This window comes from Mytilinidion resinicola (genome assembly GCF_010093595.1).
Source record: "Mytilinidion resinicola strain CBS 304.34 unplaced genomic scaffold BDZ99scaffold_12, whole genome shotgun sequence".
In the NCBI taxonomy this organism is placed as follows: domain Eukaryota; kingdom Fungi; phylum Ascomycota; class Dothideomycetes; order Mytilinidiales; family Mytilinidiaceae; genus Mytilinidion; species Mytilinidion resinicola.
This window is the reverse complement of record NW_022985448.1, coordinates 887737-915551: the sequence shown is the minus strand read 5'-3', so window position 1 is coordinate 915551 and position 27815 is coordinate 887737. Positions and strand designations below refer to the sequence as shown.

The window sequence follows — 27815 nt, the reverse complement described above, 5'->3', positions numbered from 1 at the left end:
AAGACTCGCTCGGGCATGAAGGCGCCGAAATGCCTCCGCTGGGTAGATATTGATCGAAAAAGCCTGAAGAATCTCGGGAATGGCTCCTCTAGGACGGGCCAATGTTCTCTCCCCTGATTAGATTTGTCGGAACTGACTGACACTGGCGGTGTACAGATGCGACCATTGACGAAGCCCAGGTGTTGCTAGGCGCCGTTGGACTAGGCCGTAGAACGCCATCGCAAACGGCGTGCTTCTTCGATCTTTGCGAACTTTTCGAGTGCCACATGACAACTAAGAGGACACAGTGTGTCTGTTCTTCATATATCTTTCACTGTGATGGAGGCATGCCGAATGCATATCTCCAAACCCTGCATATGCTCGAGGCCCTTACCATTGCCCCAGTCAGCGCTGGAGAGCCTCGAGATCGGAACTTAGCGGTCAAAACAGACTGTTCACCGCTCAAGCTGTGTGACCGGGGGTGCCGCACCATACATTGGCGGCCTGACGAGCGGGAGAGTGTCTTGGACCCTTCGAGATGTGCTAACAGGTTGCAGTTCATGTTGATCGGACACTGAAGGCTGCTGCCGCGCATACATATCCACAGCTTCGGACTCTTTAAACTGCATCACACGGCAGACGGCACCTACTGGATAGCTTTCCTTTTCATGAATGCCGCCGTGTTTCATCCACAGCAGGGTCGGCAGTCGAGCCCGTTTATTGTAACATTCGGCGTCGTTCCCGAAGCTCTGGCTCACTAGCCAGATAGCCACTCCTGCTGCAGTAGTCAGATGACCATTCTTTTGACACCCTTGAAGAGCACGCTAACAAGTGGAGCGGCATGAGGGCGCTGCAGTGCCCTGCCGGAAGCCTATGCGCATTCGATTGTCACTGCTTAGGTTGCTCCATAGGAATCCAAAAATTAGGACTGGATGGCAAGAATGGGATGCACCTAGGCCTAAGCTGGTTTTCAAGGCTTCTGATTGATGGATCATTTCCTTACAGCGGTGTCAGCAATCCACAGTGGCACCCAACCAGAGCTACAATATGCCTAGCACTGGAAGACAGTGGACATGGAAGTCGACTCGCACCGCTGTGGCAAGGTCCATGTCAGTGCTGCTCTGGGGCATCCATATCAGAGTTTAATAATGCTCGAAGTTGGATCCTAGCGCGGCTCTACTCGACTCGCCAATCACATGCTCCGTCATTGAGCATACGCACGCTCAGCAGGCTGCGCATAGCACTTGTTCAATCTCGACCCGGTAGATGTTTATGATAATCGTGCTTGGCGTTTTTCAACCTTCCTGTTTCAACGTCTCCTCTGTCTATTTAGTCTATTATAAACGATTCCGTCGATCGTCAAATTTCTCCTACTGGTCTAAGAGTCTTCACGGGGTCCAAGTACTGCACAGGGTAGCCACGTCAATGCTAGACCTCCCTCCTTCCGTCGAGGCCCGCACGCGGCGGCATCTAGCTGTTTTCACCTAGCGCACGACCGTTGGCGGTATCTTTCGCAGCCAATATCTGTGCCGCCGGAGCATGGCATAAGCTCTAGCCACAGTGGCTATCTGGCCTGACCCCGGCGCCGCCGTTCGTGGTGCGACCTTATCGCACGACATCAGTCACGAGGACGTCTGCTGGGGCCAGCCGGCGATGGCTCCCGAGCATGATGGCATTCCAGAAGTCCGTGAGCGCGTTACGGACCGCGATAGCAGCGTGGCGCAGAGGAGGCAGCGATTGGAGTGGTGCAGACCCTGCAGGCGAGGCAGATGACAGAAGTCGGTCCTGAGACAGCAGCCCTGGAGCACACGCGTGGGGCGGCGGGCCCTAGCTTGCCGTCGTGAAAGAGATGCGCCGCACCAGCTGCAGCATCCTCTGCACCCTGAAGCTTTGAGTGGCCCTCGGCGACGACATCTGCTGGACTGTTGACCGCAACACGCCATTGGACTCGCCCGCACCGGTGCTTTGGAGCGGACGCAAATCCAGCCAGCGAGGACGCCGCGGAGGCGGACGTCCGGCGGCGGCGATGAGGAGACATCGCAGTGTATTGGCATGGCGTTCCACGCCCAAGCATCGACGGCGTCGGCGACGCGATGCAAGATGGACACCACAACACTGCTGCCAGGATGGCGCGCAGATCGAGTTGCAGCACGGGCACAGCCGGGAGCAGTCTCGTCTGCCGCCTCAGCCAGCGGCGACGGAAGGGATGGGCCATTGCCGCTTTCACAGCGATCGGCGCATGGCCTCGCGCGCAATACGAGCAGGCAGCTGCTTCGGGCACGCATTCGATGACTTTGTGAGCGCGACTGTCCAGGGCCCCTTTCCGGATGCTGCGGCAATGCACCTCGATTCCGCCAGGACGGCGCGCGCGGGCTGGAAGCAGAGAGCAGTCAGACGATGTGGTCGCGACAGAGGCGGCGCGACGGCACGCTTACGCCATCTGCCGCCTGTGATTCGATCGAGCGGCGCCCCTCTTTTCCCCAGCTTTGCTCAATCAGCCCGCGGACGCCCTGTGAGTCGTAGCCAGCAGACGCACCCTGCTGCGCTGGGCTGGGGGCGTTGCAGCCGAGAGCGCCTGGAGGAGCGGCGCTGAGGAAACCCTGGAGGAAACCCTGGAGAAACCCTGGAGGAAACCTTGGAGAAAAGCTGCTGGAGGGAGCTGGTGGAGACCTGGGACATGTCCAGATGGACAAACACCCTGGCCGGCAATGGACACCGGTCGCGTCGGAGCCGCTTGCGGAACCAACTGCACTGAGGCTCGGGCGGTAGATAGCAGATAATAGGACAGGCGTGGGCAGGCCGCGTCGGATACGGGCGCTGATTGCTCATATGCAGGTCATATGCGCGTCTCGCGCTGCCCTCTGGTGCTTGTGCCGTCGAATAATGCTTTAAGCCACGCCGCCCACATCCCCAGCTTTTGCCCTTGCGCACCAACCCCAGAGCTCTCCTCTGGCCGTGCCGCTGCTGCACGCAACCGCTGTTGCACCGGCCCACCATCCTCAGCAGCACACGCCCATTTGCTCGCTTTCCCGCAACGGATCGCCGTTCAGGAGTCCTGGACGCTGCATTCCGCGACCCAGGCCCCGTTGCGACCACACACGAGCATCGACAGTCGCCCAGCCCGTTGGCAGTCCCCAAGTCCCAGATAGCGTCAGTCGCCGCGCGGTTGCCAGCCTCGAAGCCACCGACGACGGCTCTCCGGTGCTCCAAAGAAGGCCTCCACAGCCTCTCGTCGCCTCCGACTCGTGGACACAGAGCGCTCCGCCCAGCATCCACTCGGCGTCCACTCCGCTCGAGGCCGCACTGCGGGACCACGGCGCCCAGCACGGCGACACCCTCCACCTGTTCGCGCGCGTCGGAGGCCTTCCTCTGGCTCTCATTCATCCCGGGCTCCCAGGTTCGGACGGCAATCTTGCAGCTGTCGGGCCTTGTATCCAGCTGCCACGCCCAGCACACGCCCAGCGCCCAGCCCACACTCGACGGGAGACCCTGAAGCCGCGACCCAGCGGAGTCATCGCAGTTTCCAGATTGCCCAGGGTGTCTGATCGCGTCCTCCACCGCGGCCGCTGACCGCCGCTGTATTTCCACGTCCACGGCCCGCCGCTCCTCCCGTGCACCTGCGTCGCTCCGCCCTCGACTCTGTTGACTCGGTCTCGTCTGTCTCGACCTCGCGGGCCCTCCTCGCTGGCATCTGGCATCTGGCATCTGGCATCTGGCATCGCCGCCCCAGCCGCTGGCCTGTCCGCCGGCCGTGTGCTGTGGCCCGCCTGTTGCGGAGCGCCCTGCAGCGCCGCTCGTGGCCGTGGTGTTGAGTGCAGGCTGTCATCGCGCTGGGCCTCAGGCTTCCCTTGTGGCACGCCTTCCCTTGTGGCACGCCTTCCCTTGCAGAGTCGGCATCCCCTCCTCCCACCTCCACGGCCTCTCTCCCGCCGTCTGCAGCAACAGCGCACACGGCGCCGCCTCTCAGCGCAGTGCAAAGTGCCCAGGGTCCGCCTCAGATCTCGGTAGCTACGGGGCAGCAGATTCGGCCGCCTGGTCAGACCCACCCGCGGATCGTGCACTGGCAACCTCCGCGGCCTCTGGAGCGCGTCAACCTCAACCACACACACGGCACCACCCCCAAGTCATCACCGCCGCATGCCACCAACCGCCAACGTCGCCTCCGCCATTGCTCCTCCTTGCGCGCCGCCGTGACGCCCGCTCTCTTGCGCGCGAAACGCACACCAACCGACCTGGCCGTGCTCTGCCCAGCGCAGTCCGCACCGAGGCCGGCCTCCGCACTGGCATGTACTCTTCCATGTCGCATCCCGTTTCGGCTCTGGCGAATGGTGGCATTGGAAACGGCATCATGGATGGCTCCGGGACCATCAACCCCGCCGCGCTGAACTCGTCTGGTAAGCTCCCTCACCTCGCTCACTCCATCTGCCATAAGACCGCTGCGCCGAACGCGCGGCCAACTTTCCATCTCGAATTCCATCCGACGACCGTCGCGCTATCGCTAAGGATGTTTCCCTGCAATAATCAAGTCGTGAATGCTGCTGACGCGACACCTTTTCTGCAGGAGTCCTCGCCGGCGCACCTCCGCCAACTGCACCCCAAGCCAGCCCTCGCGGCGTCAAGCGCAGCCGGTCGCCAGACACGTACGATGTGGCCGGAAGTGAACGGGGAGATGAAGGTAATTTTTTTTTCTGCGTCTCGACGGCTACCTGCAGCATGCAGGCGAGCCTAGGACGAGCAGCGGCTAACGTGCAACAACGCAGATGAGTCGAAACCGCGAAAGCGCGGTAGGCCGCCAAAGACAAAGGTGTCCGAAAGCCCGCACTCATCAACACAGCCGCCTCAAACGCCGTCCCAAACGACGCCCGCCCCTGTGCAAACACCACAGTTGAAAAGTACCCCGCTCCCGCAAGCATCGCCACCGCAACTGTCGCCGACCAAGTCAACCCCGACGAAGGGCACCGTGATCAAGGCACTGCCGACGGTCCGAGACCACACCACAGACCAATTGAACGCCGAAGGAGACGAGTATATTCCGCGCGAGTTTGACGAGCAGGGCGAAAAGAAGGTTACTGGGACTGGGAGTCCTCTAGACGGCCGTGAGTATCGGTGTCGGACATTCTTGGTTCCGAACAGAGGCAAAAAACTGTTTATGCTCGCGACCGAGTGCGCGCGTGTCCTAGGCTACCGAGATTCATATCTGCTCTTCAACAAGAACAGATCACTACACAAGATTATTGCCACGCAGGCAGAGAAGGACGACTTGATACATCAGGAGATTCTTCCGTACTCTTACAGATCGCGACAGATTGCTATTGTGACCGCGAGGTCTATGTTCCGGCAATTCGGAAGCAGGCTTATCGTTAACGGAAGGCGTGTACGCGACGACTACTGGGAGAGCAAGGCTAGGAAGCAAGGCTTCACCGAAGAGGACGCGGCTGGAGAGAAACGACCAGGAGCCGCCAAGGCAAGAGAGGCAGCAGCAGCTGAGGCCACTCACGCGAACCACTCTCTCACTTCACTTCCTCACGGTGAAATCATCTATAGCAACGGCCCAACCGACCTCAACCACGCTATCGGAGGAATCAACCCGGCAACTCTGGCTCCTCTTCCGATGATCACCATGGCTCTAACGGACGATCTTCGTCCGCGAGACTACGGAAATGTGCAACGTCCGCGACACGAGCTATCTGGAGCTGCCTATCAGGATCACTCGCGGCCGAGCACTTCAACTGAGATATTGAACCAAGCAGCGCAAACTGCCGAGTTCAACAAGCAGCTAGGAGCCCAACGCTCAAATCGCGAACGATATCTGAATGACTACTGGAAGCGACCGCACGAGGCTCCCATCGACTCACCTCATCGCCAAGGCACGGTGGATGGCGACGGCATTCCCCAAGTGTCGCAAGCAGTCGCTTCTCCACACATGTCGTCCAGTGTCACGGCCGTCGGTGCCGGGCAGCACAACATGGTTGCTCACACACCACAAAGCCAGTCACAGATGATGACACCACAATCCTACTCTCAACAACCACATCCACAGAACCCGATGGTGCAATCTCCGATCCGTGCAATGCATCAGCCGCTAAGGCCAGACCAAATGCACCATCGTTCTCCCAGCATTGGAATGGGCCCTGGTGCTCACAGCCAGCCAGGCTACGGATACTCGCAAGGTCAGATGTGGCCTCCCGGACAACCTCAACCATCGCCGCTGTCGCAACACCACAACATGCAGCAATATGCACAGCAGCCGCCGCATCCCCAGCAATCGCCACTACACGCTCCGCCTCAGCTCCATCACTCACAGAGCAGTGGCTCTATGCATGGCACACCGATGCAGCAATACGCCACAATGGGGCAAATGGGCGGTCAAGGCTACCCGATGGGCCGGAATCCATACAATCCAAGTCCCAGCCCGCAGCAGTTCATGCATCAGAGCACGGCAGCGCAACAGCCTGGCATGCAAGGGTGGGCGCCTGGTCCTCCTGGGCAGCAAGGATGGCAGACCTTTTGAGAGGCACGGTCTCGCATGCAGACTTCACCAGTGGACCGACGACCGCTATACCGTATTCGCACAGACTGACATTGCCCACCCTTCGTACCAAGCAACTTTTCAAGGCTTCGTTCATTAGTGGCACCAGTTCACATTTATTTCCTTTTAATTTCCTTCTCCATACCCTGTACACTATGCACACACCCATCTTGGTCTGCTGGCATGCTTCAACAACATTTAATTCTTCGTAAATCTTAATCGCCCGATTTCCTACCTCGCGTTCGCCTGCATCGTTGCATGGGTTTCTTTTCATGTTTTTGATTCTGTCTGGGCGAGCACTGCATTTTGGTATTCTGCGCCTCGGAACTCTCACTTGCTTGCTACACCAGTTCACGTGCTCACGTCTTGTGGAACGCCTCTCCTCCCTAATCCCCGAGCATCAACGAACGAATCAGAAACGAACGAGGATCAAGCAATCACAACAATCAAATTGAAAACGAGGACGGAACACGCCGTGACGCCTTTGCGAAATATGTCTTGGCATGGAAATGGAGCAAATGAATGCATGGAATTTATTGGGCCCGCTGGATCTGGAACTTTGCTTTTTCGCTTTTGATCTGCACCTGCACTACACCGCTCGGTTTTCGTGCCGCATCTCCTACCTAATTTTTTCCTATGCATACCACTCGCTCGATTCTGTTCCTGCTGCGTTCCGATTTGTTTTGCCGGAGAGGTCTTCGTGCTCGGTGGAGTCTGCATTGCATAGGTATTTTTGTTGGCTTTCGTCATTTTCCCATTCGTCGCGTTGCACTCTCGCTTAACATGGCATGAGAGACTCTCTCTAGGTGGTTGATTCGCTCACATTGGCGGTGCTAGTGATAACTCTCTTGTGTTTTTACTGCCGGTTGATAGGATCGGAGGCTTGGTCCGTGGATGCCGATGGGTGGCGATCTGTCACAGCGCATATATGCATGCAGGTGGCCTGAGCGTGGATTTGAATTGACATTTATCACTTTTCCTCTCTCAACCTACTGCTCTTGATTTTGAGTTTGGCTGTGGGGCGCGGTTTTTCTTTACAAGCGGGTTTCCGGATTTGAACTACCACATGGGTGCAGATTGCATTGGGCCGCCCGCTGGGCTGGTGGGCTTGGGTTAGGATTTGGAATTTCGGAATGGAGGTTCGGACTATATCGCTTAATTCTAATGATATTTGTTATCCCCCCCTTGAATATGCGTTGCAAATAGACTTGTGGTCAATGTGCAGATTGCCCTCGTACTACTCACTCTATGACTACTATGATCTGCTCATCGAGGAAGACGCCCTTAAATAATAAGTCTTCAGGCATAATACGTATAGATGCGTTCTACTCCTCTCTAATTTCATTCGCTCGCTCCGCCTGTGCTCAACTCCATTTTCTACAAGGTTACCGCCAAGATAAATACATCGAGCGCTGATGCACTTCTTGACTCATTACAATCCGCGGTCACGCCCCTCTCATAAGCAATGTGATAAGAGTCTGTACCACGCTCAAGGAACTGCACAAATTATTTATCTTTCGCAAAGCATCTTTCAGCGAATCTGTAACGATATAAATAACGCAGTGTATGCCGCCTAGCCTCGTAGGGTCTAGCGTCTAGGCCCAAAACTAACCTCATTAACATTTCAACCAACCACAACAGCATCAATCTAGACGGCCTTTCCCACTTCTCATAGTCTTCCTCCCAAAATCCCCTTTAATGCAGACCCGACATGACTCCAACTCTTACGATCCGTAATATCACGTCAACCCCGCTTGAGCTGAAAGTAATCGAACGGTACGAGAAAGCAGGTACAACAAGGATAGCCAACGTGACCAGCACTTTCGGTCATATCACAGGATTTGTTTCAAGAAGTGTCGGCAACAGCACTTCATCCGTACCGTCAGCGCCTTCACTTGGGCTTCACGCCGAAAGCTTCAACCAGCAAGACGTTAGCATCCGCATCGAACCTTTCCAAACCCAAACCACCGACATCCCAACCACAGAGCGATCGTCCACTGAAGTCCTCCGCCTGACCTTCGAAAGTCATGGCCAAAGATACCGCCTGGACGCCACAGCGGCCACAAAATCCCAATCGTTCACTCCGTTAGTCGCAGACCCTCAACACCAATACACGGGCATCTTTGTCCCCGAAGACTCCCACCTCACTATCTACTCCCCCATCAACCTCACCTCCTGGATGAAAGATCTCAAAGACTCCACGCCCCTCTCCGCCCTCTCCATCCCAGGCACCCACAACACCCCAACCCACTACAAGGCCCTCCCCTCCGTCCGCTGCCAAGCCGTGTCCCCCAAAGCGCAACTCGAAAACGGCATCCGCTTCTTCGACATCCGCGTGCAGCCTGAGAACCCCGCCGACCCAGCCAACGACGCCCTCATCCTCGTGCACGGCGTCTTCCCCATCTCCCTAACCGGCACCAAGCACCTCCGCGCCCTCATCACCACCACGCTCGCCTTCCTCGCGGCCAACCCCTCCGAAACGCTCATCATGTCCCTCAAACGCGAAGGCACGGGCGCCTCGACCGACGCCCAGCTCGCCACCATCCTGCACACGCACTACGCCACCTCGCCCGCGCTCTGGTACACGGCGCCGCGCATCCCCACGCTCGGCGCCGCCCGCGGCAAGATCGTCCTCGTGCGCCGCTTCGCCTTACCCCCGGAGCTGCAGGCCCTCAACGACGGCCGCGGCTGGGGGCTCAACGCCGAGAACTGGGCATACAACACGGCGCACGACACGCACGGCGACGTGTGCGTGCAGGACTTCTGCGAGGTGCTCGAGGCCGTCAGCATCGACCGAAAAATCGCGTACACGACCGACCATCTCGCCGCCGCTGCCAGGACGGTGAGCCCGGTTCCGGGCGTCACGACGGATCGGGAGAATCCCGTGCCGCCGGGCCCGCTGTATCTGAATTTCCTGAGTGCGAGTAATTTCTGGCGCACCGGGTGCTGGCCGGAGCGGATTGCGGCGAGGTTGAATCCGGCGGTGACGGGGTATCTGTGTGTGAAGCATGATGTTGGGGGCGAGGGGGATGGGGGCACGGGGGTCGTGGTGTGTGATTGGGTCGGGGAAGGGGGGGATTGGGATTTGGTGAGGTGTATTGTGGGGATGAATCGGAAGATGGAGTGGAAGGAGGCGGAGGGGGGTAGGGAGGGGGAGAGGACCAAGGAGGGAGAGGAAGGCGGAGATTCGTAGAGTTGGAAGGGTGGGTGGGAGTGGGTAGCGTTTTGGTATATATATATATATCATGAGGCTTCATTCATGAGATCACCATTTTCCACTACTAGCTGTCACACTTGCAGATATATGGAGAATACATCCGAAGCGTAGCAAACTTCAATCCCATAGGTCATCCAGTCCTGTACCTACACTATCTCGAATAGGAAACTCCTGGCGGTATCAAGAATGTTAAACCTTGAGTGCCGCAGTGAGAGCCTAACGTGGACCTATTTCCAAGAATTTGATTCAAGCTCAATGTCAAAAGACACGCAACTTAGGCCCAAAACCGCAACCTCATTTCTCAAGGGCCAAGACTGAGGCGCCTGTCCATGATAAGTAGCTTTCACTTAGAAAAAGGACACCGGGAGTACTTCGAATAGGCAAAGCCGCCTGCAACATGTAAGCCTTATTCAGCTAGAAAGTGTCAGACAAGAGTCCAAACAGTGCTATCATTTCAAGCGATTACTATGCAAACCCACAGCCTCCATCCTAACGCCTCCCACCCGAATCATGCAAAAGTACCACCGTCCTTTAGTGAGTACAGGAAACCCCAGCCTGACCACCAAAGACTTGTCCATAGCCCAAACACCTCTGCCACTCACTGCTGCTGCGGCACGGCTCCGTGCTCAAACGCCTCCGGACCCGCATCCATCTCATCGTCCACGTCCTCCTCACTTTCCAACTCCTCATCTTCCTCCTCAAACCCCGTCTCAACTCTCGCCTGTTTTAGCCGATCCTTCATCGACTCGCGCTGCTCCGCCTGCCATCTCCCCAACGCCGCCGCCGCATGCACCCGAAACCCGAACACGCGTGGCTCGTACCGCCGCTGCGTCTTCGGCGGGATGAAGGCCGGATAGACCTGGAAGAGGATGTTGTGAAAAGAGGTGCCAAAATACGCGCCGTCGATGGAGGCGTGGCGCGACGACTTGGGGTTGTAGAGGTCTTCGCACTTGGCGCAGAAGAGCTTTACGGGGGAGGTGTTGGAGACGTCGGACTGCCCCATGGGGAGGAGGGGCTGTTGGTCGCACATGACGCGCGGGCATTTGCCGAAATCGCCTTTTTTGTACTTCTCGAGCTGTTGCCAATTGTCAGCCGTCATCGCTCCTTGTGTGAGAATTTAGGGCGGGTAGGTACCATCTTGGCCAGCCCTCGTGTTGTCACTATATACCGCGCGTGTACTAGGCCGTATAGATGCCTCGCCGACTTCTCGATCGACTCCCGCATGTCGTCGTCGCAGTCGAGGTCGAAAACGTCAGTGACGAGGTCGAGCGCATATTGGTAGTATTGGACTTCGGTGTTTAGGCCCGTGAGGTTGAAGCGGTCGGTGAGGTATTCCTCGTCAATTTCGCAGAAGTACTCGTTGCCTCGGGATGAAATGAACTATGCATATTAGCGTCAGCTAGTGTCTTCTATTGCGTAAGTGGGGGTCCTGGGCATATGGCTCTCCCTATCTAGATCAGTAGCTCGGACAAACCGTTTCTATTGGTGGAGGCTTCTAGGCGTATGAAAGTGTCGTTTTGCTATGGCCGTCCAGTATTCAAGCTCATCCAGACGATTTGGTGCAGCAGTTTGGGCAAGATGTCCTACCAGGTCTGTGAAGCCGACTATCAAACCATGACTCCAGTCCAGGAAGGGTCCATCCAATGCTGCTACAACCTTTGGATGGATAGGGTCGATAGGTCCGGGCGAAGTACTAGAGTGGTACATCGGTTTCGGGGGTTTTTGGTTAGGGTCAAGAGGCTCTTCATCCGGGTCGCTTTCGGCGACAAGGCCTCTGACGGGGTCAACCTCCTGCGCCCTCGGGTCACGGTGTTGTGCGAGTGAGTTGCCCGTGGGCATGCCGCCGGTTTCGTGCGTGTCGGGAAGCGCAGCTGCGCAGTCGGGAGGATCGGCCATGTCTTCTGGGTGTATCGATAGTTTGTCGAGGCGTACAAGGGATCACAGGATTCAATACAATCCAAATACGGGCCCGGGGAAGGATCAAGACAGTGTAAACAATATAGAGAAAGACCTACCCAGTCGCGCCAGTAACTCGTGTAGTCGCTATCGGTCTCGCTGTTGAAGTCGTCCATGATCAAGACTGCTTATATGCCTAGTAGTGAAAATGCAAGAGTGCTCTATAAGTCGTCGAGGCAGCGGGCGGGCATGTTGGGGTATTTGTGGTTGGTGAAATTGAGGGAGGTTTCGTGACGCCTGTTGGCGGGGCTATCGCATGTCTTGGCAGGGCTGAGAACCGCCGAGTGCGGACCGAGATAAGATCTGATTATAGTCAGACTCCAGTCAACTTCAGGCGGAATTGGAAGCCAAAACACACCATCATGAGTTCACAGTTCTACGAAGGAAAGCGCCTTTCTTTCAATAGACAATTGTGTACCGTCCGCTACTACGGAGAAGTAGCCGGCACAAAAGGCGACTGGCTAGGCGTCGAATGGGATGATCCCACGCGTGGAAAGCATAATGGCGAGAATGGCGGCATCAGCTACTTCAAGTGTAATACTAAGCCACTCATTCATATCTCTATCACATACGTCATGAAAAACTGCATGCTAACACCAACTTGCAGGCCTAAGCAAACATCCAACCGCTGGCTCCTTCGTGCGGCCAACACGCGTAGCAGAACCCCCACGCTCCTTCGTGGAAGCACTGCGTCACAAGTACGCGTCTGAAAACTTCGAGGACTCGGACACTGAGATCGTGTACGTACGGACTGACAAGCTTAAGAATGCGCCAGCACGTGACAAGCCCATCAAGATCAGCGGGAAAGAGGTTGAAGAAGTTGGGTTTGATAAGATTAGGAAGCAACTAGCAGATCTGCATGAGCTTAAGATTGTGCTGTTAGATGGCCTGCGCATGTCACGACCTGTGGCCTCTTTGAGGGAAAGGCTAGAGGCTACGGGGGAGACGACGTGGCCCGAAGCTTTGATTGATATCAGAGAGACCTGTCCGAAGATCATCGAATTGGATTTGAGTCGAAACTTGTTTGAGGAATGGCGCGAAGTTGCATCTATCTGTGAGCAACTTGATAAGCTCAGGAGTTTACGCGTGGAGTAAGTTTGTGCTTGTGTTCTAGCCATTTCTAGGCTTGGATTTTATAGCTAACGGTCTATCAGCGGGAACCGGTTCAGAGATATAAGTCTGACGGAACCTGAACGGGATCGATGTATGTCAGCTTTTAAGAACATCAAGGCATTGAAACTAGAAGACACACTCCTATCATGGCATGATGTATGCAGCCCCTGTCCAGTATTGACACATCGACTGAGTAAGTGTTAGATTACTGGGCTCGCCTCTCTGTTCCCGGACCTGACTTCGTTCGTTGCTTCAAGCAACTCTTTCGGCGCCCTTTCGCCAAGCCTCCTACCAAACCACATCACCGAACTGATCCTCGAGGACAATGGCTTCCACAAACTCACGGACCTAGCTCCTCTAACGTCGCTCCCAAACCTCCAGCGCTTATTGCTTAAAGACAACAAGATCTCTGACATTGCATCTCATAGCTCAGAAATCCCCAGGTTCTCCCACACGGTGACAGATGTCGACCTCTCATACAACGAGATTTCCACGTGGAACTTCATAGACCAGCTGCAAGACGTCTTTCCAAGCCTCACTACCCTCCGCATAGCCCACAACCCGCTCTACCAGTCCCTGCAAGCTGCAGACGGAAGGGCGTTGAGCGCCGAGGATGGATACATGCTCACAATTGCGCGGCTAGGTCAACTGAAGATTCTGAACTTCAGCCCCGTAAGCCATACCTCTCCGAACCAGATCGATAACACGTGTTAATCGCTCTCGACGCAGATCACCCCCAAAGAGCGCCTGAACTCGGAGATGTACTATCTCTCTTTGATCGGCAAAGAGCTCTCCGCTGCGCCCGAAGCGAAAGCCGAGTCCGTCATAGCAACACACAGGCGCTATGCGGAGCTATGCGAGGAGTACGGCGAGCCGAGCGTGTCGCGCTCCTCGTCGTCTATCAATCCAAACTCACTCGCAGCCCGGCTCATCCGGTTCACCTTCCACTTAGGCGCATCCGCGAAACCAGCGGTAAAAGAGGGAACTCCGACTACCTTTGTAGCGGAAATACCAATGACCTTCAGCGTGTACAGTGCGTTGGGGATCGTAGGGAAGCGGTTTGGGCTCCCACCGATGAAGCTGAGACTCTTCTGGGAGACGGGCGACTGGGTTGTAGCTGGAAAGGATTCGTCGCTGGAGCCTGATATGTGGGACTCGGATAGTGATGGTGGCGATGAAGGTGCGTACATTGGTTCGGAGCACATCTGTAGAGAGGTTGAGCTGGTGGCCGGCACTAGGGTTGTCGGGACGTGGGTTGATGGCGTGGAGGCGAATGTAAGAGTAGAGCTGAGGTAGATGAGAAGCGATGGCCAGACGGTTTCAAGACGAATTAATTCGCGACTCGACGAAAAGATGGTGAGTTGCCCATCCTGCCCATTGTGAAGGCTTCTCTTTGCAGCTCGCGTGTCTTCGACATGATAAGGCGTCTCTGCTTTCCATGCCGCATCCTGCCTTCAGGAGTTTCATTTTAGCCCCGTGATACGTAGGTTCTCTTTCTAAAACAAAAGAAAAGCTCTATAAGGTGTGAACTCTCTCGAACGCCCTAAAGTTAATTTCTGGGGTGGTGAATAGGGAAGATCACGTGACCGAAAGAGAAAAAAAATGGCAAAAAGGAGGCACATGGGTAGCTTTGGGCCATCTGAGCCATTGGGCATGATCCCTTTATACTAGCCCACCTAAATTATTCTACTTATAACCTGAAGTAATTAATCATGATATTTCGTTCCCTAGCTTCTTCCTATCGGCCTTTCACTTAGCATCACAGCATTTCTGGCTGGTTTCACCAGGCTCGAGCTCGAAGCACCTAGACAGAAGTTTGGGAACTCCTTGCAATTGTTAAGGTTGCCCCGATTGAACTTCCCGATCCGTTCCTCGCATCGCTTCAGCATTTCTTTGGAGATTCGTATTTCTTCTTCCAAATCGTCTCCTCGCATCTTTTGAGCTCGTAACGCCAAAAGTGAGAGCAATTCCCCATGCTGCAAACGGCCTATGTCGTGGGCTGCCTCACCCTCCCGAATATTGCACACCAAATCAACCAAATGCTGTACACCTATAAACTTTTCCGCTACCATAGACTACATATCTACTCATTTCCCCCCTCCTCCACCATCCCTCACATGCCAGCCCCGCTTCCACTAGTGCACCCCAGTCCAGTCTATCATGATAAATGTAGTATGCAGTACATATCACACAAGCTAATTCAAAAGAATTCCGCCCACTTCGACCACATGTCTTTCCCCCTCCCATTTCCCTTCCCTCCCCCCTTTTTCTACTGGAACACCCCACCCTCTGTCCACTTCCCCCTAGCCTTCTCTTTATACTCATCCTTTACCCCCTTCTCACTTCCCCACTCCGCTAATAACGCCAGCCCCTTTTTCGCCTCCTCAAACGAGATGTCCGGCAGGTCGAGCGTAGCTAGCAAATCTTTTTCATTCTGCGCCTTCGAGGCTGGGTCGAGGAGGTAGCGAGCTTTCAATCCCGCGTGCAGGGCGGGAGGAGACTCGGAGTGGGATTTTAAGAAGGCGTCGTTGAAGGCAGGGAGGGGTTGGGAAGCCGGGATGAGGGTGAACTGGGCGGTTATGACCTCGGAGACTTTGGGGGGAAGAGAGGCGGCTGAGTTGTCGACTATGGAGATGTTAGTTTATGTAAGAGGGTGAGGGTAAAGGGGGGATGGAAGCTTACGGGCATGGCGGAAACGGATAGCTTGCTCGTGGAGAGTAGGGTTTTCGGGGTCCAGTGATGTGGTTGCGAGGAGGCATTTTAGGGCTAGTAGGAGTTTGTCTGCGCTAGTGGGTTAGCAAAGTTATATCACACTGGTAAGGAGGCGACTCACTTCTCCTGATGAAGACCTCAAAGCCCAAAATCTGTGCCTCCACATTCTTAGGGCTGAACTCAAGGAGCGGCGTCAAGAACTTCATCGCGTCCTCCAGTGGCTGCTTTGTCTGGATGAGCTTCTCCCCCTTCGGATCTGGGTCTTCCTTCTTTGGCTCGCCATCTGCGCCTGTCGGTGGTTTCTTCGCCGCAGCAGCCTTCTTCTCAGCCGCCTCCTTCTCTAGCTTCTCCTGCTCCTTTCTCGCTTTCTTTGCAGCCTTCTTTCTCTCAGCTGGATCCAGGTTTTCCTCATTCTCTTTCTTATTCGCCAATGATGGGTCGTCGGCGAGGAGTATGAATATCCGCACCGCGGAGACGGCTGCCCTGGTGAACATTGGATGTTGTCGTAGGTGGTCTTCCCATTTGATCATGTCCACGTATGCCCTGATCTGTCCTTTCCGCAAAGAGAAGCTGTGGAAATCGAATTGGTCGTCTTGCCAAATGTCAAAAATGTCGTAGATGGAATTAAATCGCTTCAATGCGAGGCCAAGATTGCGCTGTCGTAGGTAGGATTCACCGTCCTCGGTTATGTACCACATGCATTGCATGTCATGGAGATCTCCAAGTGGGCCACCGTGGGTCTCATTCCGCGTGAACTTGCTCATGGTTTTCAATGCTGCTTCGTTCTGGTCGGCGCGGAGTTGGTATTTGGCGGACTTCGTGTTGATGTAACGGTCCTTTTCGTCCAGCTGTCGGGCATGCTCCATGGTTTCGGTGGCCTTATTGGTGTTGCCAAGGTGCTTCCATATCCGGGCCTTGGTCATGTTGTAGTCCACAGATTTTGGGTTCAACTCGAGCGCCTTGTCTATATACTCCGTGGCTTTCTTTAAGTCGCGGCTGAGATGGTAGTTGTAGTGTTGTGCAAGGAAGTATAGTACGGATTGGTCGAAACGCTCCGAAACTTCTCCGTTAGTCGACGCATCTGCCGATCCGTTTACCTTTTTCTCAGATGTATACCCAGTCACGAGTTCTTCTATTGTCGCTTTCTTCGATGGATCCGCGTACAAAGCTTTAATGTTGGGAAATGTCGAGGGGACGCCTTTGTTGAACATCCGTCGTAGGTATGGGTCGACTGCTGCTTTGAACTCATCCCCTGCAACCATAAGCAAATGCCAAAAGTTTAATTGGACAGTACCTACCTTCTAGGAAGTCCAGCGGTATCCTTCTGGCGGCATCTAAACGCTCAAACTTCGCTGCGTACTCTTCATAAAGCCCCTTGAGCTTTGACCGCGACTCCTCGCTCGACCTGTCCAGCTGCATAGCGCGTTCTAGCCCATCGTAGTATTCCCGGTACTCGTTGTTCCTGTCTATTAACGCGCGGTACGCCTTCTCGGCCTCCTCGTACCTCTCCAGTTTCAGCAAGTACTCGGCGCGCAACTCCATGACAGCAGTCCGGTCCAGATTGATCTTGTAGAGACTCTCCAAGTGGTCCAACGCCCGTTTCACATCTCCCAATTCCGCTATAATTGTGTTCTTGTACAGCGACGCTTCCGAGTGCTCAATGTCCGTCTTAGGCGGTGTGCTCTTCAAAGTGCCTTCGTATGTGACCAGTATATTCTCCGCCTCTTTCAGATCGCCAGCGAGGTGGTACGCCACCGCCAACCCAGTCCAATTCTGCCGTTGTTGTGACCGCGTCTTCAACATCAGCGTCCTGCTCTGAATATAGCCCTGGTAGTCCCGCATCTGCACCTGCAGCAGCGCCAGATCCCGCAGGATATTGTTGGAGTCCGGCTCAATCTTCAGTGCAAATTTGTACGCCTTGATTGCCTCCTCGTAGTTCTTCACGGAGCGGTAGAGCAAGCCGTAGACATGCCAGCAAACATGGGACCGCATGTCATTCTTGAGAGCAATTTTGGCGAGCGCAAACGCCTCGTCGGCTTGGCCTTGGGAATTCAGGATGAGGGCTTTCATGGCTTGGGTGTCGCCATGGTTGGGGTGTTTGCGCAGGATCTGTTCTGCGGCCTTGAGTCCTAGGAAAGTGAGCTTTGGATTCTGGAAGCAGAAGAAGAGCCGTACCCTTCTTGTATTGTTTGGACTCATAATTCTTCACGACTGAACGGAAGAGAGAATTCTCCTTGGAAGCCAATGGCTGAGGCATGGCGGCGGATAGCTCTTCAGCTTGCTGTCGAGGTCGTGCGTCTCTGCAAGAAAATATTTAGGTGACGCAGAATTACAAACGATCCGAGAAGCTGGGCAGGTAGGAGCAGAGGGTCATGTCAGAGCTGGTCGCATGTTGTAGATATTCGGGAGAGGTCTAGTAGCAAGTAGGATACAGTGTTCGTACTCGGTGGTGGGTGAATGTGGGTTGGCTGCTCGGACGTACTTGTGGTCCGCCGAAATGTAACCGACCGTAATGCCTCAGGCCGCAATAAAGTGAGGAAGTCGAAATAAGATCTTCAGGTTGCACTCTAGTTGATTCAATTGAGACAGTGCCACAAAGACACGACCATTTTACTATTTACGATGCTACTGAAATTTTGCCCACTACCAACGAAATATAGAACAGGACTCCAGCTTTTAGTTGCAATGAATATCCCAAAGTCATTGCAGAGGCAGTTGAATACCCGCAAAACGCCACTATGCAGTTTTCGTAACTTCGTGCTTTCATGTTGAATCTGTGCGTTTGCACCTATGCTGGAGCATCGAGTTTTGGTACCCCGAACCCCTCGAGTCCTCTTGCTTGAACACTTTCGAAGACACAGGACGTCGACTACGAGCTCTTTTTCCCCGAAGCTCGCTCGCGCTCCCTCTTGGCATAGATCTCCGTAGTAAACGGGCTAGAGAGAACCACAGTTAGCACTCGATGTCAAGAGCTTGACCCCAATGGCAAAACTCACTCCTCAAACTGCCTCGCAACTGTATACGCCGCCCACACCAATCCCGTCAGCGCCACACCAGCCGGCCTCCCCGCCCACAACGCCGTCGCAAGGAACGACATCGTCGAGCCATGATACATAGGCGCGTCCGTAACGTTGAACGGGAAAGACGTGACAGGCGCGTCCATGAGAATGCCAAAGTAGTCTCCGAGGTATGTGCCTGTCACGCCGAGCGCCCACATCGAGGAGAGGACGAGAACATTTCCGGAGAGGAAAAGGCCGTATGAGAAGGCTTTTACGGTAGAGTTGTCGAGGAGGGGATGGACTGGTTGTGCTTGGAGGGTGAAGTGGTAGCTATGTCATGCGTTAGTAGACCGAGCTTTGGGGGAGTGTTGAGATGCGGAAGACGGGTTGCGTTTGCTAGACGTACATGAGATCACGGATTATCCCTAGAGAGAATATCGTAACAGCCAGGGCGTAGCAACCATGTAGAGAGTTTCCGCCGAAGAGCTTCGTAATGGCCTTATTGTGGTATTCTAAAGCCGCACGAAGGCATCGTGTCAGAAAGAGGGTTGGGTGCTTGTGGGAATCGTCGAGAGAGGTCTACCTTGGCGAGCTGCGATGCTACGTGTAGAGTTAGCCCAGCGTTTAAGAAATGGGCTGGAGGAGAGTGCCGTACTTCCAGAAGGTCGGATTGAACACAATTGAAGCGACCGCAGCTATTGTAGGGATTAGATCACAGCAGACTTCATGAGATTCAGCTAGCGCCTACCCCACAATGTCGGCTGGCTGTAGTCGATGAGGGCTGCCATTCTGTGGAATGGTGAGCGGAGGGTTGAAGAGAGCGGAATCGTTCAAAAGGGTCGAGAAGACGGAGGGAAGCATATAAGTTAGGTGGGGAGTTGTTTTACTGGCGAAGCGAGCGACGTCACATTGGGCAAGCGGCCTTTGGAGCACATGATGGGTTGACAGGCGGGAATAAAAGCACGTGCAAAAGACAAACAAATGGGCAATTCCCGATTACTATTGCGACTTAGTGCATTTGTATATATCAGCAATTTTAGTCTCCTGAATCCATCTACCCTGCACTCAGCAGCTCTCTCTGTCCAACATCATCTATTCTACAGCCCGTTTGTCGCACAAGAAAACGGTCCTCCGAATCCAGTAGTCTCGTACCCATCAATAATAGCCTGCACAGAAGCCTGCAAGTTTTGAGTTAGCGGTGAAGACGAAAGTGAGTCGGAGGGAGCTTACATATGTGCCAGCAGTCAGGAAGAAGAACCCAATTATGATAATAATGATGTTGGAAACAAGCCCAACATATCCCTTCCATCCACGGCCCACCCAGAACCGGGCTCCATGCTCCGCACGGCGCATGCGGATGTAGGCCACGCCCCAGAAGATGAATCCAAAGAAGGAGTCAAAGAGGGAGCTCATCAGAGACAGAAGATAAGAGAAGAACGGGATGACTTCTGCAATGATGAAGGCGAAGATCCAGGTCACAGCCAAGATGCCGACCCAAGAAGCCCATCCAACGGCGGTGTGACTGCCATAGTGCTTCGTGTTCTTGAAGATGGAGAAGAAGACGAATCGGGAAGACACGGAGGCGTACAGAACACCCAGGAAGATCAAGGTCGGAATCATGAAAGAGAACGAGATCTTGAGATATGGCTCCTCTAGGGACCCGAACGCAGGCGCCGTGTTGTAGTTCGTTCCGGTGTAAGCGTACACAATGGAACCGACCAGGCTGAAGACGATAATTTCGGCGATGGTGACGGCCCACAGAGCCTTGGGGAAGTCCTTGGGCTCCTTCATTTCGGCAATGAAGCTGGGAATCGTGATCTGGCCAATGAAGGTGTAACTGATGTTCATGAACGCATTCATGCCAGCGACGAAGGTAGTTCCGGCGGCCGGGACAGCCAGGACTACGGGCTCGCCAAATTTGGGATAGCCTGCCGGATGGGCTTCGATTCCAGCAAAAATGGTCGCCAACAAGACGGACAGGAATGTCGTAAAGGCCGACAGCGTTGCGATTTTAGAAAGAGTGTCGAAAGTTCTGGGCAGCGAGCAGATCAACGAGATGCAAGCCACGATTGCGGAGAAGCCAATGGTGCAAACACTGTTGTTCGTCATGGTGTTGAGATATTTCGCGCCAACAAGGCAGTGGAAACCCTGGATGAAGGTGTTGTTGAGGATGAACATGACGGCGGTGAACCACCATGCGATATCGCTATTCCAGAAGATGATCTTTCCAACATCGCAGACGTCCTTTACATTCGGATGGCGGAGGCAGAATTCCCTTTTTTCACATGAGCGCTTATTCTGGTGCCATAGGGCCAGCGAGGTCTTACCAAACGACGAGGGAGGTGTACAGCACCAAGGCGGCCACCACAACGGTCAGAATCAAGCCAGGTACCAGACCCAGAACTGAGTACGAGTACGGGAACGACATGATGGCCAAGCAGATATACTCGGAGAAGAGCAGGGCAGCAGTCTAGTGGTTACATGAGTATTATTTTCTCGCAAAGGGCATGTCTCCGGCAAAGACACGGCCACAACATACTTTTTGCCAGCTGCAAGTCCTGTACTTGATGGCGTTCTCGGCCTCCATCTCAATCTGCTTGCCGACATCGAAGCTAGCGTTGTCGCTGTCCTCCGGGAGCAGGCTTGCGCGGCGAGGCCCACCAGCACTTTCAACGTCATAGCCGTCTTTCAGATCTGGAGAGTCGCGAGAGTAGTCTTTTTCGCCAAGGTCAGCCTTGCTGGCCTTTTTCTTGGTTCCAAAGCCTAACGCCATTTTACCGAGCGGATGCTCTGCTTGAGGGGGGTGTAATAAAAGGGACGACGAGAATTGGCCACGGAGAGCATTAACCACCTGATTTCGAGTTGGCGACGGTGGAGGGTGGGTTAACGAGGATTTCCACTCGTGTGAGGGCTGGGGGTTGCGAGCTTCGAGGTGTCGAAGAGCCGTGAGACGTAGTGCGCGCGGCGGAGAGAGAGCGGGCTTTATGAACGAAGATCAATGGGTGTAGTGAAAGTCCGTTTGCGTTCCAAGGCGGGCTAGTCAAGGCAGGATTTGCTCATGTATGGGTCCGCAGGGGCCACAACTTGGACCAACGGTGTTGGCTTTTGTCACGGTACGTTTCGAACGCTGTGCTGTGGTTGAGTTGTCCTGCAACGCCCGAACATTGCACAATGACGCCGGTTCCGCGTTCTCGTTCTCCCAACGTGCGGCGAAGGGCGCTCTGCGGTGACTTGTTGGAGTCTCTCCATCTTTGTCGACAGATCTGGCGCCAGAAGCGGCGGGAGAACAAAGGCGTGAGGCGTCGGAGAGTCCGGACGGGAAGAAACGCCCCATGCCATGATTCCTCCCGCGCCGCGTACCAAGGCACGAGAGGATAGACGCTCCCACGACCGGCAGGGTTCGCCATCCTGGAGGCGTTCTTGTTGCTACGCATCCAGGAATCCTGCGCGCAGATTGGCTAACCCGCGTGAGATGCTACGGTGCATAACGCGGGCGTCGCATTGCAATCACGATCACAATCAATGGATAGGCACGGCCACGGCCCCGGGGCGTTGAGGCTAGCAGCCACCCGATTCTCGATCCGATGGCGATCTGCGGGGAGCGGCACCAAGCACTCGGCAGGGCTTGACGTTCTTGTGAAGCTTCGCAGATATGTTGCTGCGAAAAGCGAAGCGAATGGAGTCGTTTAATCTCTCATCCTGCCCGCCATGCTGCGAACCACCCGCGCGGTACTTGCGCGCTCTTTAAGACTATTTCCCACATGTTTTGAACACGAGGTTTCACACCCTGGAGGACACCCATGTGCCGCCGAATCCTGGAGATTACTGGGCAATATTCCGTACAGTACATCACTGCCGTCCACGCCCAGATTTGCGGCCCAGCCGGTAAGGCTTAGCACGCTCCACGCCATTCTGCGCGCCGATGGCATCATTGCTATTACCCAATCCCATATTAGCGAAAACCACCCAGGCTCTGTGAAAAAGAAACCTGAGGTGCTGCTGTGTCACGGGTGGCGTGCCTGTCGCGACATGTCTTGTCTTTGTTGCAACGCGATACGTAACACGACGGCCATGGGAAAGGCACTTGCACAGTCTTCCTTGGCCATTCATCGGATAGACGGCGTCCGGAAGGCTTGGATAAGGTTATTGTGGCCCATCTACGGCGTTCAACATATTCTATTCTTTAGTGCTTCGAGACGTTTCCGGACTTTTCCTTTGCTAAGCACACTATTAGACGAATTCATGATTCATTACGCACGCAACATTAGGCCAAAGAAAACTCCGGCTTACGGATGAAGTTCACAAGCGCTTTCATCCAAAGCTTGGAGATATGATTAATTCTTTTTACCCAGAATCCGCACGACATTCGTCCGTGCTACTGATGGGGGACAGACTCCCGCAGGCCTTGATTCGAGAGGTTTAAGGGCGTGAAATCTCGAAAAGCTTAAATGTCGAACAGCATCACCTCACCATTACGACGAAATAGGGCTATAGAAGGGTTACAATTGTGGCAGCATAAGGGCCTTGGCCCGGGGCTTTCGCGAATATAGAACTTTTACCGCGCGTGATATAACGATGTGGAGAGACGATCATTACACAGAAGCAAGAAGCTCCCAGGCTTATTTTGTGAAGTATGCATTACATCGATAAGAAACTAGTGATACAGCATTCCAAATGCGCCACGCTGAAGAACGAAGAAAGCCTAAATGTTAGAGATGCAGCAGCAAAGATAGTACGAGAAGCTATATTGTACAGGCTTAATGTGTATTGAGAAACCTTCGGTAGAATCATCACCTTTCGCAGTGTTTATCTTTCTTATCACCATCCTCTTGAACAGCGCAGTCTTCACCGCACTGTCCAAAATGCACTGGATAAGTTGGTCCTCGAAGTTTCGTCGTGTCCTCCAGTGTTGGTGGGTGCACCCATGTAGTCTCGGTGCGTTCGAGCCCCTCGGGTGTCATATATTTCTTCTGATCATGACCGTCTAGGTCAAGACCAGTGAGTGGTTGGGTTCCGTTTGGCGGCCGGCCATTATGGGTGACGGTCGAGCGCTTCTCTGCAATGAACCATCTCTGGTTGTCGCCAGTACATTCCGGAAGTTCATCTTCCGATACCTCCACCAATTTTTGGCCGCTGGAATCTGGAACGAAGTGTCGGGCAGGAAGGACCTCAAACTCTAGAACGGGCTGTATTCGATGCAAATAGGTGTGGTTGTGGATTTCTCGGTGGATCTGCTCCTCACGAATATGGTGACGATGGGGAATAACGGTCTCATGAGTGACAGCTAGAAAAAAGTGTCAGCGCTAACTACACTAAGGGTTATTGGATTTGAAATACCTGGCGCCCAACGTTCATGCACTTCTGTGTCTGCGGTGTTAGTAAGATCGACAACACCGTCCAGCGATGGTGGTTCTGCGTGAGCGTTCACGGCCCCCCCTTCTTCCATTGACCCATCTAATGCAGCTTGCCATCCCGCCGACCCGAGTCCTGACCCCACTGGCTTTCTTCGCAGTGACATTGAGTCTCGATTCGATATTTGCGACGTCGGTGAACTGCTGAGAGCCCCTATCGATGACCGGTGGTGTCCCGATGGTTGATATCCGCCCAGGCCATCCGCAGCAGGGAGAACATGCCGGTCATGTTCATTCGTGTCGAAAGAACGCTGGTCCTTCTCCTCTTTCATTTTCTCTCCCTTTGTCCTCCGAGTGTTGCGTTGTTTCTCTCCCAGCACACCCCGATTATTGATAGCTGTAGCTTGATTGCTTCTAGCTCCGGGGTTATGGTCTGCGACATCTGCACTGTATTCTTGCGAGCCAGGACTTGTCATTAAGCGGTCATCGTCTCCGAGTGAAATGTGCCTGAGGTCGCTTGAAAGTTCTTCGACAGAACGGTGTGGAGGAAGGTAGCCATTCTCATGACTGGCTGTGGCACCCTTCCCGTTCAGCTCTGTAGAGCGCGTGCGGGCCTCGTCGTGAGGAGGTTGTCGAGGAGACGCATCTTGACGAGAATCAACGGTGGTAGATGCACGAGGCGATGTATTCGGAGTCGTAAAGGATGAATCGGATCCTGACGATGACTGAGCCCGGTCACTCTTGAATTTCCTTCGAAGCAGAGTTTTAATCTTTTTGATATCCATGTGGGATGTTGACCACGACAGAAAAACAAAGTAACAATGAGAGACGCAACAATAGGATGGAGGGAGCTGCGGAACTGTACAGTAGAGGGGCTATTACTGCGATAGTGCACACGGAGTCTTTGCTACTCGCAAATCAAGTTTCAGATAGCTTTCGAAGGTCAGGTTACTGCACTGCCGATCTAGTAATCAATAATGAATCGCAAAATACTGCTCAGACTGCTTTCAGGACCGGTGCCTGATGCTCACGAGTACAAGACGGCACATCGCCCACTGTTCCCGCTGTCAAATTGACAAGCGAAGGCAAATGCGTGCAGTTTTCACGCCGATTCGGCATTGTGACGTCGGAGCAGACGATTTGGCGCTCTGGCCGCATCTGATATCAAGCCACCTAGGGCTTGGTTGAGGAGTCTAAAAGTCTTGTCACCCAGATCTGATGTGGGTCAGAGAAGCCGCTGCTCAAGCGTTGCCGCATTCTGGGGCTCGAGTCTTGAAAACTTGATTTCAGTATGCTAGCAGACGATACATGATGCAATTCGCGTAGATTATTGCTGGTACAGTATCAGAAGTTATGGCTGAAGGAGGTAAAGCGTTTGTTGAAAAGGAGAAGGCCCGGTCCAATAGCAAGCAAGTAGTCACGTGTCAAAATGGATGACGAGGTTGCACGTCGACTCGCATCGACAACACGCCTCGATCACCATATTACAGCTCATTTGCCTCTTCGTCCTGGTCTATGATCATAGTTCCCGCTGCCCCGCATTGGGCCCACGCTCAACTCTCGGCGAGCACTTGGATGCGTTAGAACGGCCTAGAGCCTGTACAGCCATGCGCGTCACATCTCAATTGAAAGAATTCAACAACCTAATGCGGCCCAAAACGCTTAACGATATACCGCAGAATACCCTCATCCAATCGCCCCCCTCCTCCTACCCGCGGAGAAACCGCGCGATCGCTCTACGCCATTGACTTGACGTAGTTTTTTACCCCACCACGGTGACCTCCAACCGTTCATCGCCACACATGCCTCTCGTTGTGCCGTGGCGCTCGATTATGGCGCCTTCTATGCCGTATGATGCGGGAGATATCCGCTTGCTGTTAATCGGGTAGGCATGACGTCGTTTAGTATACTACGATTCTATGTCTCCTCTCCTGCTTAAAAGCTGTAATCAATCGCAACATTATTGTATGAACAACATCATTTCTATATTCTGACACAAACACAACTCAATTTCAATTAACATCATACTTCCTAATCATCACAATGGATAAAGCTAAGGCCGCTGTCTCCGACTTCATGTCCAAGGCTGGAAAGCATGATACAACTGTGCACGAACGTGTGGCTCCTGCTGTTACCGACGAAACAGTCAATTCCCATCGCCATGAGAATGTAACTACTGCGGTCGACAAAGAGGTTCACCAGGTATGTGCGGAAAGCTACGACCTAGCATGGATATTCCAGCTAACGAGGTATAGGATCATTACCATCACTCGGTACAGCCGGTGAAGGACCGTGAAGTTCTCCCTGAGCAGCACAGCCATCAGCTCGGCAATGTTGAGCACCGCCAGTTTGAGCATGGAAACCAGCGCGATGTTACCTCAAGACTGGAGCAGGAAGCTGCTCAGTTCAAGGATCAGCGCACTGTTGGTCAGACGAAGGAAACTCAAGCCGTGAAGCCTACCGTACAGGGAGAGCATGTGCATCACCATGTTCACGAGACTATCCAACCTGTGGTACAAAAAGAGACCATCCAACCCTCGGTTGTTCACACCACTGTCCCGATCCACGAAGTCCACCACAATGCCGCTCAACATCACAGCGCATCGGCGCTCCCCGCCGTGAGCATGTCGGACTTCAAGAAGCAGGGAGGCGTCCTAGGTGGACGTGAGGAACGCTATGATGGCTTCGAGGGTGAGCCCCGAGCTATCGGTGGCGCTCTTGGTGGTGGCCGAGGCCACGGCCACGTTGGAGAACATCACGGAGAGCACCATTCTCACCACTCTGGCGCCACTGCCGGTCAGCACAACTCTGGCCTGGCTAACAAGACCGATCCTCGTGTGGACAGCGACTTGGATGGTAGCCGGACTGTGGGCTCAAACACCCAGGGTACCACCGGTAATACTCTCGGCGGGCGCAACGACAACACTCTAGGCGGGCGCAATGACAACACTCTCGGCGGACGGGATGACAACACTCTCGGTTCGCGTAACGACAACACTCTCGGATCGCGTAACGACAACACTCTCGGATCGCGCAACGACAACACTCTAGGCGGGCGCAATGACAACACTCTCGGCGGACGGAATGACAACACTCTCGGTTCGCGTAACGACAACACTCTCGGATCGCGTAACGACAACACTCTCGGATCGCGCAACGACAACACTCTAGGCGGGCGCAATGACAACACTCTCGGCGGACGGAATGACAACACTCTCGGTTCGCGTAACGACAACACTCTCGGTTCGCGTAACGACAACACTCTCGGATCGCGCAACGACGACACTCTTGGCTCGCGCAATGACTCTCGCTCTGCTGGCACCTCCGGCAACACCACTGGTGCGAAGCCCAGCCTGATGGACAAGGTGAACCCTAAGGTGGACGCGAATGGAGATGGAAAGGCCGGTTTCATGAAGTAAATCCGCGGATCTACCTTGGGCCACGGCATGATTGTATCACGATTATTGACCATTATCTTGTGATATGATATAACTTCAAAATTAGGCAATATGTATTATAGCTTCTAATTTTTTTTCTACTATACACCATGCGAAACATTACATGCAATATGAACACGCTAAGTAAATCACGTCTCATAATTTGGTTGAGACATGATATGCATCAGCATTATTTTTCCGTTTTAGCATTTACACTGACTACTACATTCACCAATCGCGAAGGTTGTTTGTTTGACCTTCAGAGTACTACAAAACTCTCGGCAGTTTGAGGTACAGGAAGGAAGAGAGGCTCCGGTAGGTATCATGCATCAACATTGATGTTAAGCCAGGTATGCGGGCAAGTGACAGGCCCAGAAAAGTCAATTCGTAGCACTCCTGAGCGTACAGTCCCCCAGCACAGTGGCCACGTACAGTCTCGCGACACAGCACAACCACGCTTCAGGAGTAACTTATGAGTGCCAATTCTAGCGATAGACTAGGACAGGCCAAAAGAAAATTCCT

At 54.0% G+C, this 27815-nt stretch overlaps 11 protein-coding genes across 11 annotated transcripts; 5 read left to right on the top strand and 6 right to left on the bottom strand.

The window, feature by feature from the left end:
* The first annotated feature begins 689 nt into the window (after positions 1–689).
* BDZ99DRAFT_55798 (uncharacterized protein) lies at positions 690–1428 on the top strand. Its single transcript, XM_033727215.1, has one exon. The coding sequence runs from the start codon at positions 821–823 to the stop codon at positions 1253–1255; it is 435 nt and encodes a 144-aa protein (XP_033575405.1). The 5' UTR covers positions 690–820; the 3' UTR covers positions 1256–1428.
* Positions 1429–2202: 774 nt separating this feature from the next.
* Positions 2203–3684, bottom strand: BDZ99DRAFT_572306 (uncharacterized protein; the record flags this gene model as incomplete). The annotated part of the gene is made up of 3 exons (XM_033728185.1): positions 2203–2352; positions 2415–2649; positions 3080–3684. The coding sequence occupies 3 exons, from the start codon at positions 3682–3684 to the stop codon at positions 2203–2205; spliced, it is 990 nt and encodes a 329-aa protein (XP_033575404.1).
* Positions 3685–4276: 592 nt separating this feature from the next.
* Positions 4277–6490, top strand: BDZ99DRAFT_390105 (uncharacterized protein; the record flags this gene model as incomplete). The annotated part of the gene is made up of 3 exons (XM_033715670.1): positions 4277–4373; positions 4541–4654; positions 4740–6490. 3 exons carry the CDS (start codon positions 4277–4279, stop codon positions 6488–6490), a joined length of 1962 nt encoding a protein of 653 aa, XP_033575403.1.
* A 1723-nt stretch (positions 6491–8213) lies between these two features.
* On the top strand, positions 8214–9701 carry BDZ99DRAFT_445910 (PLC-like phosphodiesterase; the record flags this gene model as incomplete). The annotated part of the gene is made up of 1 exon (XM_033717949.1): positions 8214–9701. The coding sequence occupies exon 1, from the start codon at positions 8220–8222 to the stop codon at positions 9699–9701; it is 1482 nt and encodes a 493-aa protein (XP_033575402.1). The 5' UTR covers positions 8214–8219.
* Positions 9702–10079: 378 nt separating this feature from the next.
* Positions 10080–11885, bottom strand: BDZ99DRAFT_55752 (casein kinase-like protein subunit II beta). Its single transcript, XM_033727201.1, has 3 exons — positions 11741–11885; positions 10860–11105; positions 10080–10800 (listed from the first exon to the last, which is right to left on the bottom strand). The coding sequence occupies exons 1-3, from the start codon at positions 11795–11797 to the stop codon at positions 10324–10326; spliced, it is 780 nt and encodes a 259-aa protein (XP_033575401.1). The 5' UTR covers positions 11798–11885; the 3' UTR covers positions 10080–10323.
* Positions 11886–12019: 134 nt separating this feature from the next.
* Positions 12020–14508, top strand: BDZ99DRAFT_445902 (tubulin-specific chaperone-like protein E). Its single transcript, XM_033717948.1, has 5 exons — positions 12020–12215; positions 12289–12772; positions 12836–12950; positions 12999–13466; positions 13524–14508. Exons 1-5 carry the CDS (start codon positions 12044–12046, stop codon positions 14088–14090), a joined length of 1806 nt encoding a protein of 601 aa, XP_033575400.1. The 5' UTR covers positions 12020–12043; the 3' UTR covers positions 14091–14508.
* Positions 14509–15063: 555 nt separating this feature from the next.
* BDZ99DRAFT_445901 (N-alpha-acetyltransferas-like protein 15) lies at positions 15064–17913 on the bottom strand (the record flags this gene model as incomplete). Its single annotated transcript, XM_033717947.1, has 5 exons — positions 17682–17913; positions 16805–17635; positions 15628–16758; positions 15477–15575; positions 15064–15419 (listed from the first exon to the last, which is right to left on the bottom strand). Exons 1-5 carry the CDS (start codon positions 17761–17763, stop codon positions 15064–15066), a joined length of 2499 nt encoding a protein of 832 aa, XP_033575399.1. The 5' UTR covers positions 17764–17913.
* A 260-nt stretch (positions 17914–18173) lies between these two features.
* Positions 18174–19388, bottom strand: BDZ99DRAFT_464316 (phospholipid methyltransferase). The gene is made up of 6 exons (XM_033720283.1): positions 19254–19388; positions 19161–19200; positions 19089–19105; positions 18912–19017; positions 18503–18835; positions 18174–18442 (listed from the first exon to the last, which is right to left on the bottom strand). The coding sequence occupies exons 1-6, from the start codon at positions 19291–19293 to the stop codon at positions 18376–18378; spliced, it is 603 nt and encodes a 200-aa protein (XP_033575398.1). The 5' UTR covers positions 19294–19388; the 3' UTR covers positions 18174–18375.
* A 144-nt stretch (positions 19389–19532) lies between these two features.
* On the bottom strand, positions 19533–21675 carry BDZ99DRAFT_464315 (uncharacterized protein). Its single transcript, XM_033720282.1, has 4 exons — positions 21045–21675; positions 20833–20975; positions 19736–20780; positions 19533–19683 (listed from the first exon to the last, which is right to left on the bottom strand). Exons 1-4 carry the CDS (start codon positions 21276–21278, stop codon positions 19603–19605), a joined length of 1503 nt encoding a protein of 500 aa, XP_033575397.1. The 5' UTR covers positions 21279–21675; the 3' UTR covers positions 19533–19602.
* A 1065-nt stretch (positions 21676–22740) lies between these two features.
* BDZ99DRAFT_572298 (uncharacterized protein) lies at positions 22741–24641 on the bottom strand (the record flags this gene model as incomplete). Its single annotated transcript, XM_033728184.1, has 3 exons — positions 22741–23428; positions 23493–23789; positions 23843–24641. The coding sequence occupies 3 exons, from the start codon at positions 24639–24641 to the stop codon at positions 23208–23210; spliced, it is 1317 nt and encodes a 438-aa protein (XP_033575396.1). The 3' UTR covers positions 22741–23207.
* A 1258-nt stretch (positions 24642–25899) lies between these two features.
* On the top strand, positions 25900–27275 carry BDZ99DRAFT_390773 (uncharacterized protein; the record flags this gene model as incomplete). The annotated part of the gene is made up of 3 exons (XM_033715692.1): positions 25900–26058; positions 26112–26723; positions 27204–27275. The coding sequence occupies 3 exons, from the start codon at positions 25900–25902 to the stop codon at positions 27273–27275; spliced, it is 843 nt and encodes a 280-aa protein (XP_033575395.1).
* Between the last annotated feature and the right edge of the window lie 540 nt (positions 27276–27815).

What these genes read in the sequence shown, in the direction of transcription:
- BDZ99DRAFT_464316 (XM_033720283.1), bottom strand. Translation starts at nt 19,293, where the DNA reads ATGGCAGCCCTCATCGACTACAGCCAGCCGACATTGTGGG. An exon ending in CAGCCAGCCGACATTGTGGG is followed by an intron (nt 19,201 to 19,253) that starts GTAGGCGCTAGC and finishes TCCCTACAATAG; the next exon opens with CTGCGGTCGCTTCAATTGTG. An exon ending in GTTGCGAGGCAGTTTGAGGA is followed by an intron (nt 18,443 to 18,502) that starts GTGAGTTTTGCC and finishes GGTTCTCTCTAG; the next exon opens with CCCGTTTACTACGGAGATCT.
- BDZ99DRAFT_55798 (XM_033727215.1), top strand. Translation starts at nt 821, where the DNA reads ATGAGGGCGCTGCAGTGCCCTGCCGGAAGCCTATGCGCATTCGATTGT.
- BDZ99DRAFT_445902 (XM_033717948.1), top strand. Translation starts at nt 12,044, where the DNA reads ATGAGTTCACAGTTCTACGAAGGAAAGCGCCTTTCTTTCAATAGACAA. An exon ending in CGGCATCAGCTACTTCAAGT is followed by an intron (nt 12,216 to 12,288) that starts GTAATACTAAGC and finishes ACCAACTTGCAG; the next exon opens with GCCTAAGCAAACATCCAACC. An exon ending in CTCAGGAGTTTACGCGTGGA is followed by an intron (nt 12,773 to 12,835) that starts GTAAGTTTGTGC and finishes ACGGTCTATCAG; the next exon opens with CGGGAACCGGTTCAGAGATA.
- BDZ99DRAFT_55752 (XM_033727201.1), bottom strand. Translation starts at nt 11,797, where the DNA reads ATGGACGACTTCAACAGCGAGACCGATAGCGACTACACGAGTTACTGG. An exon ending in CGAGTTACTGGCGCGACTGG is followed by an intron (nt 11,106 to 11,740) that starts GTAGGTCTTTCT and finishes TAATATGCATAG; the next exon opens with TTCATTTCATCCCGAGGCAA. An exon ending in CACGAGGGCTGGCCAAGATG is followed by an intron (nt 10,801 to 10,859) that starts GTACCTACCCGC and finishes AATTGGCAACAG; the next exon opens with CTCGAGAAGTACAAAAAAGG.
- BDZ99DRAFT_464315 (XM_033720282.1), bottom strand. Translation starts at nt 21,278, where the DNA reads ATGGCGTTAGGCTTTGGAACCAAGAAAAAGGCCAGCAAGGCTGACCTT. An exon ending in TACACCTCCCTCGTCGTTTG is followed by an intron (nt 20,781 to 20,832) that starts GTAAGACCTCGC and finishes ATGTGAAAAAAG; the next exon opens with GGAATTCTGCCTCCGCCATC. An exon ending in TCCTGACTGCTGGCACATAT is followed by an intron (nt 19,684 to 19,735) that starts GTAAGCTCCCTC and finishes CAAAACTTGCAG; the next exon opens with GCTTCTGTGCAGGCTATTAT.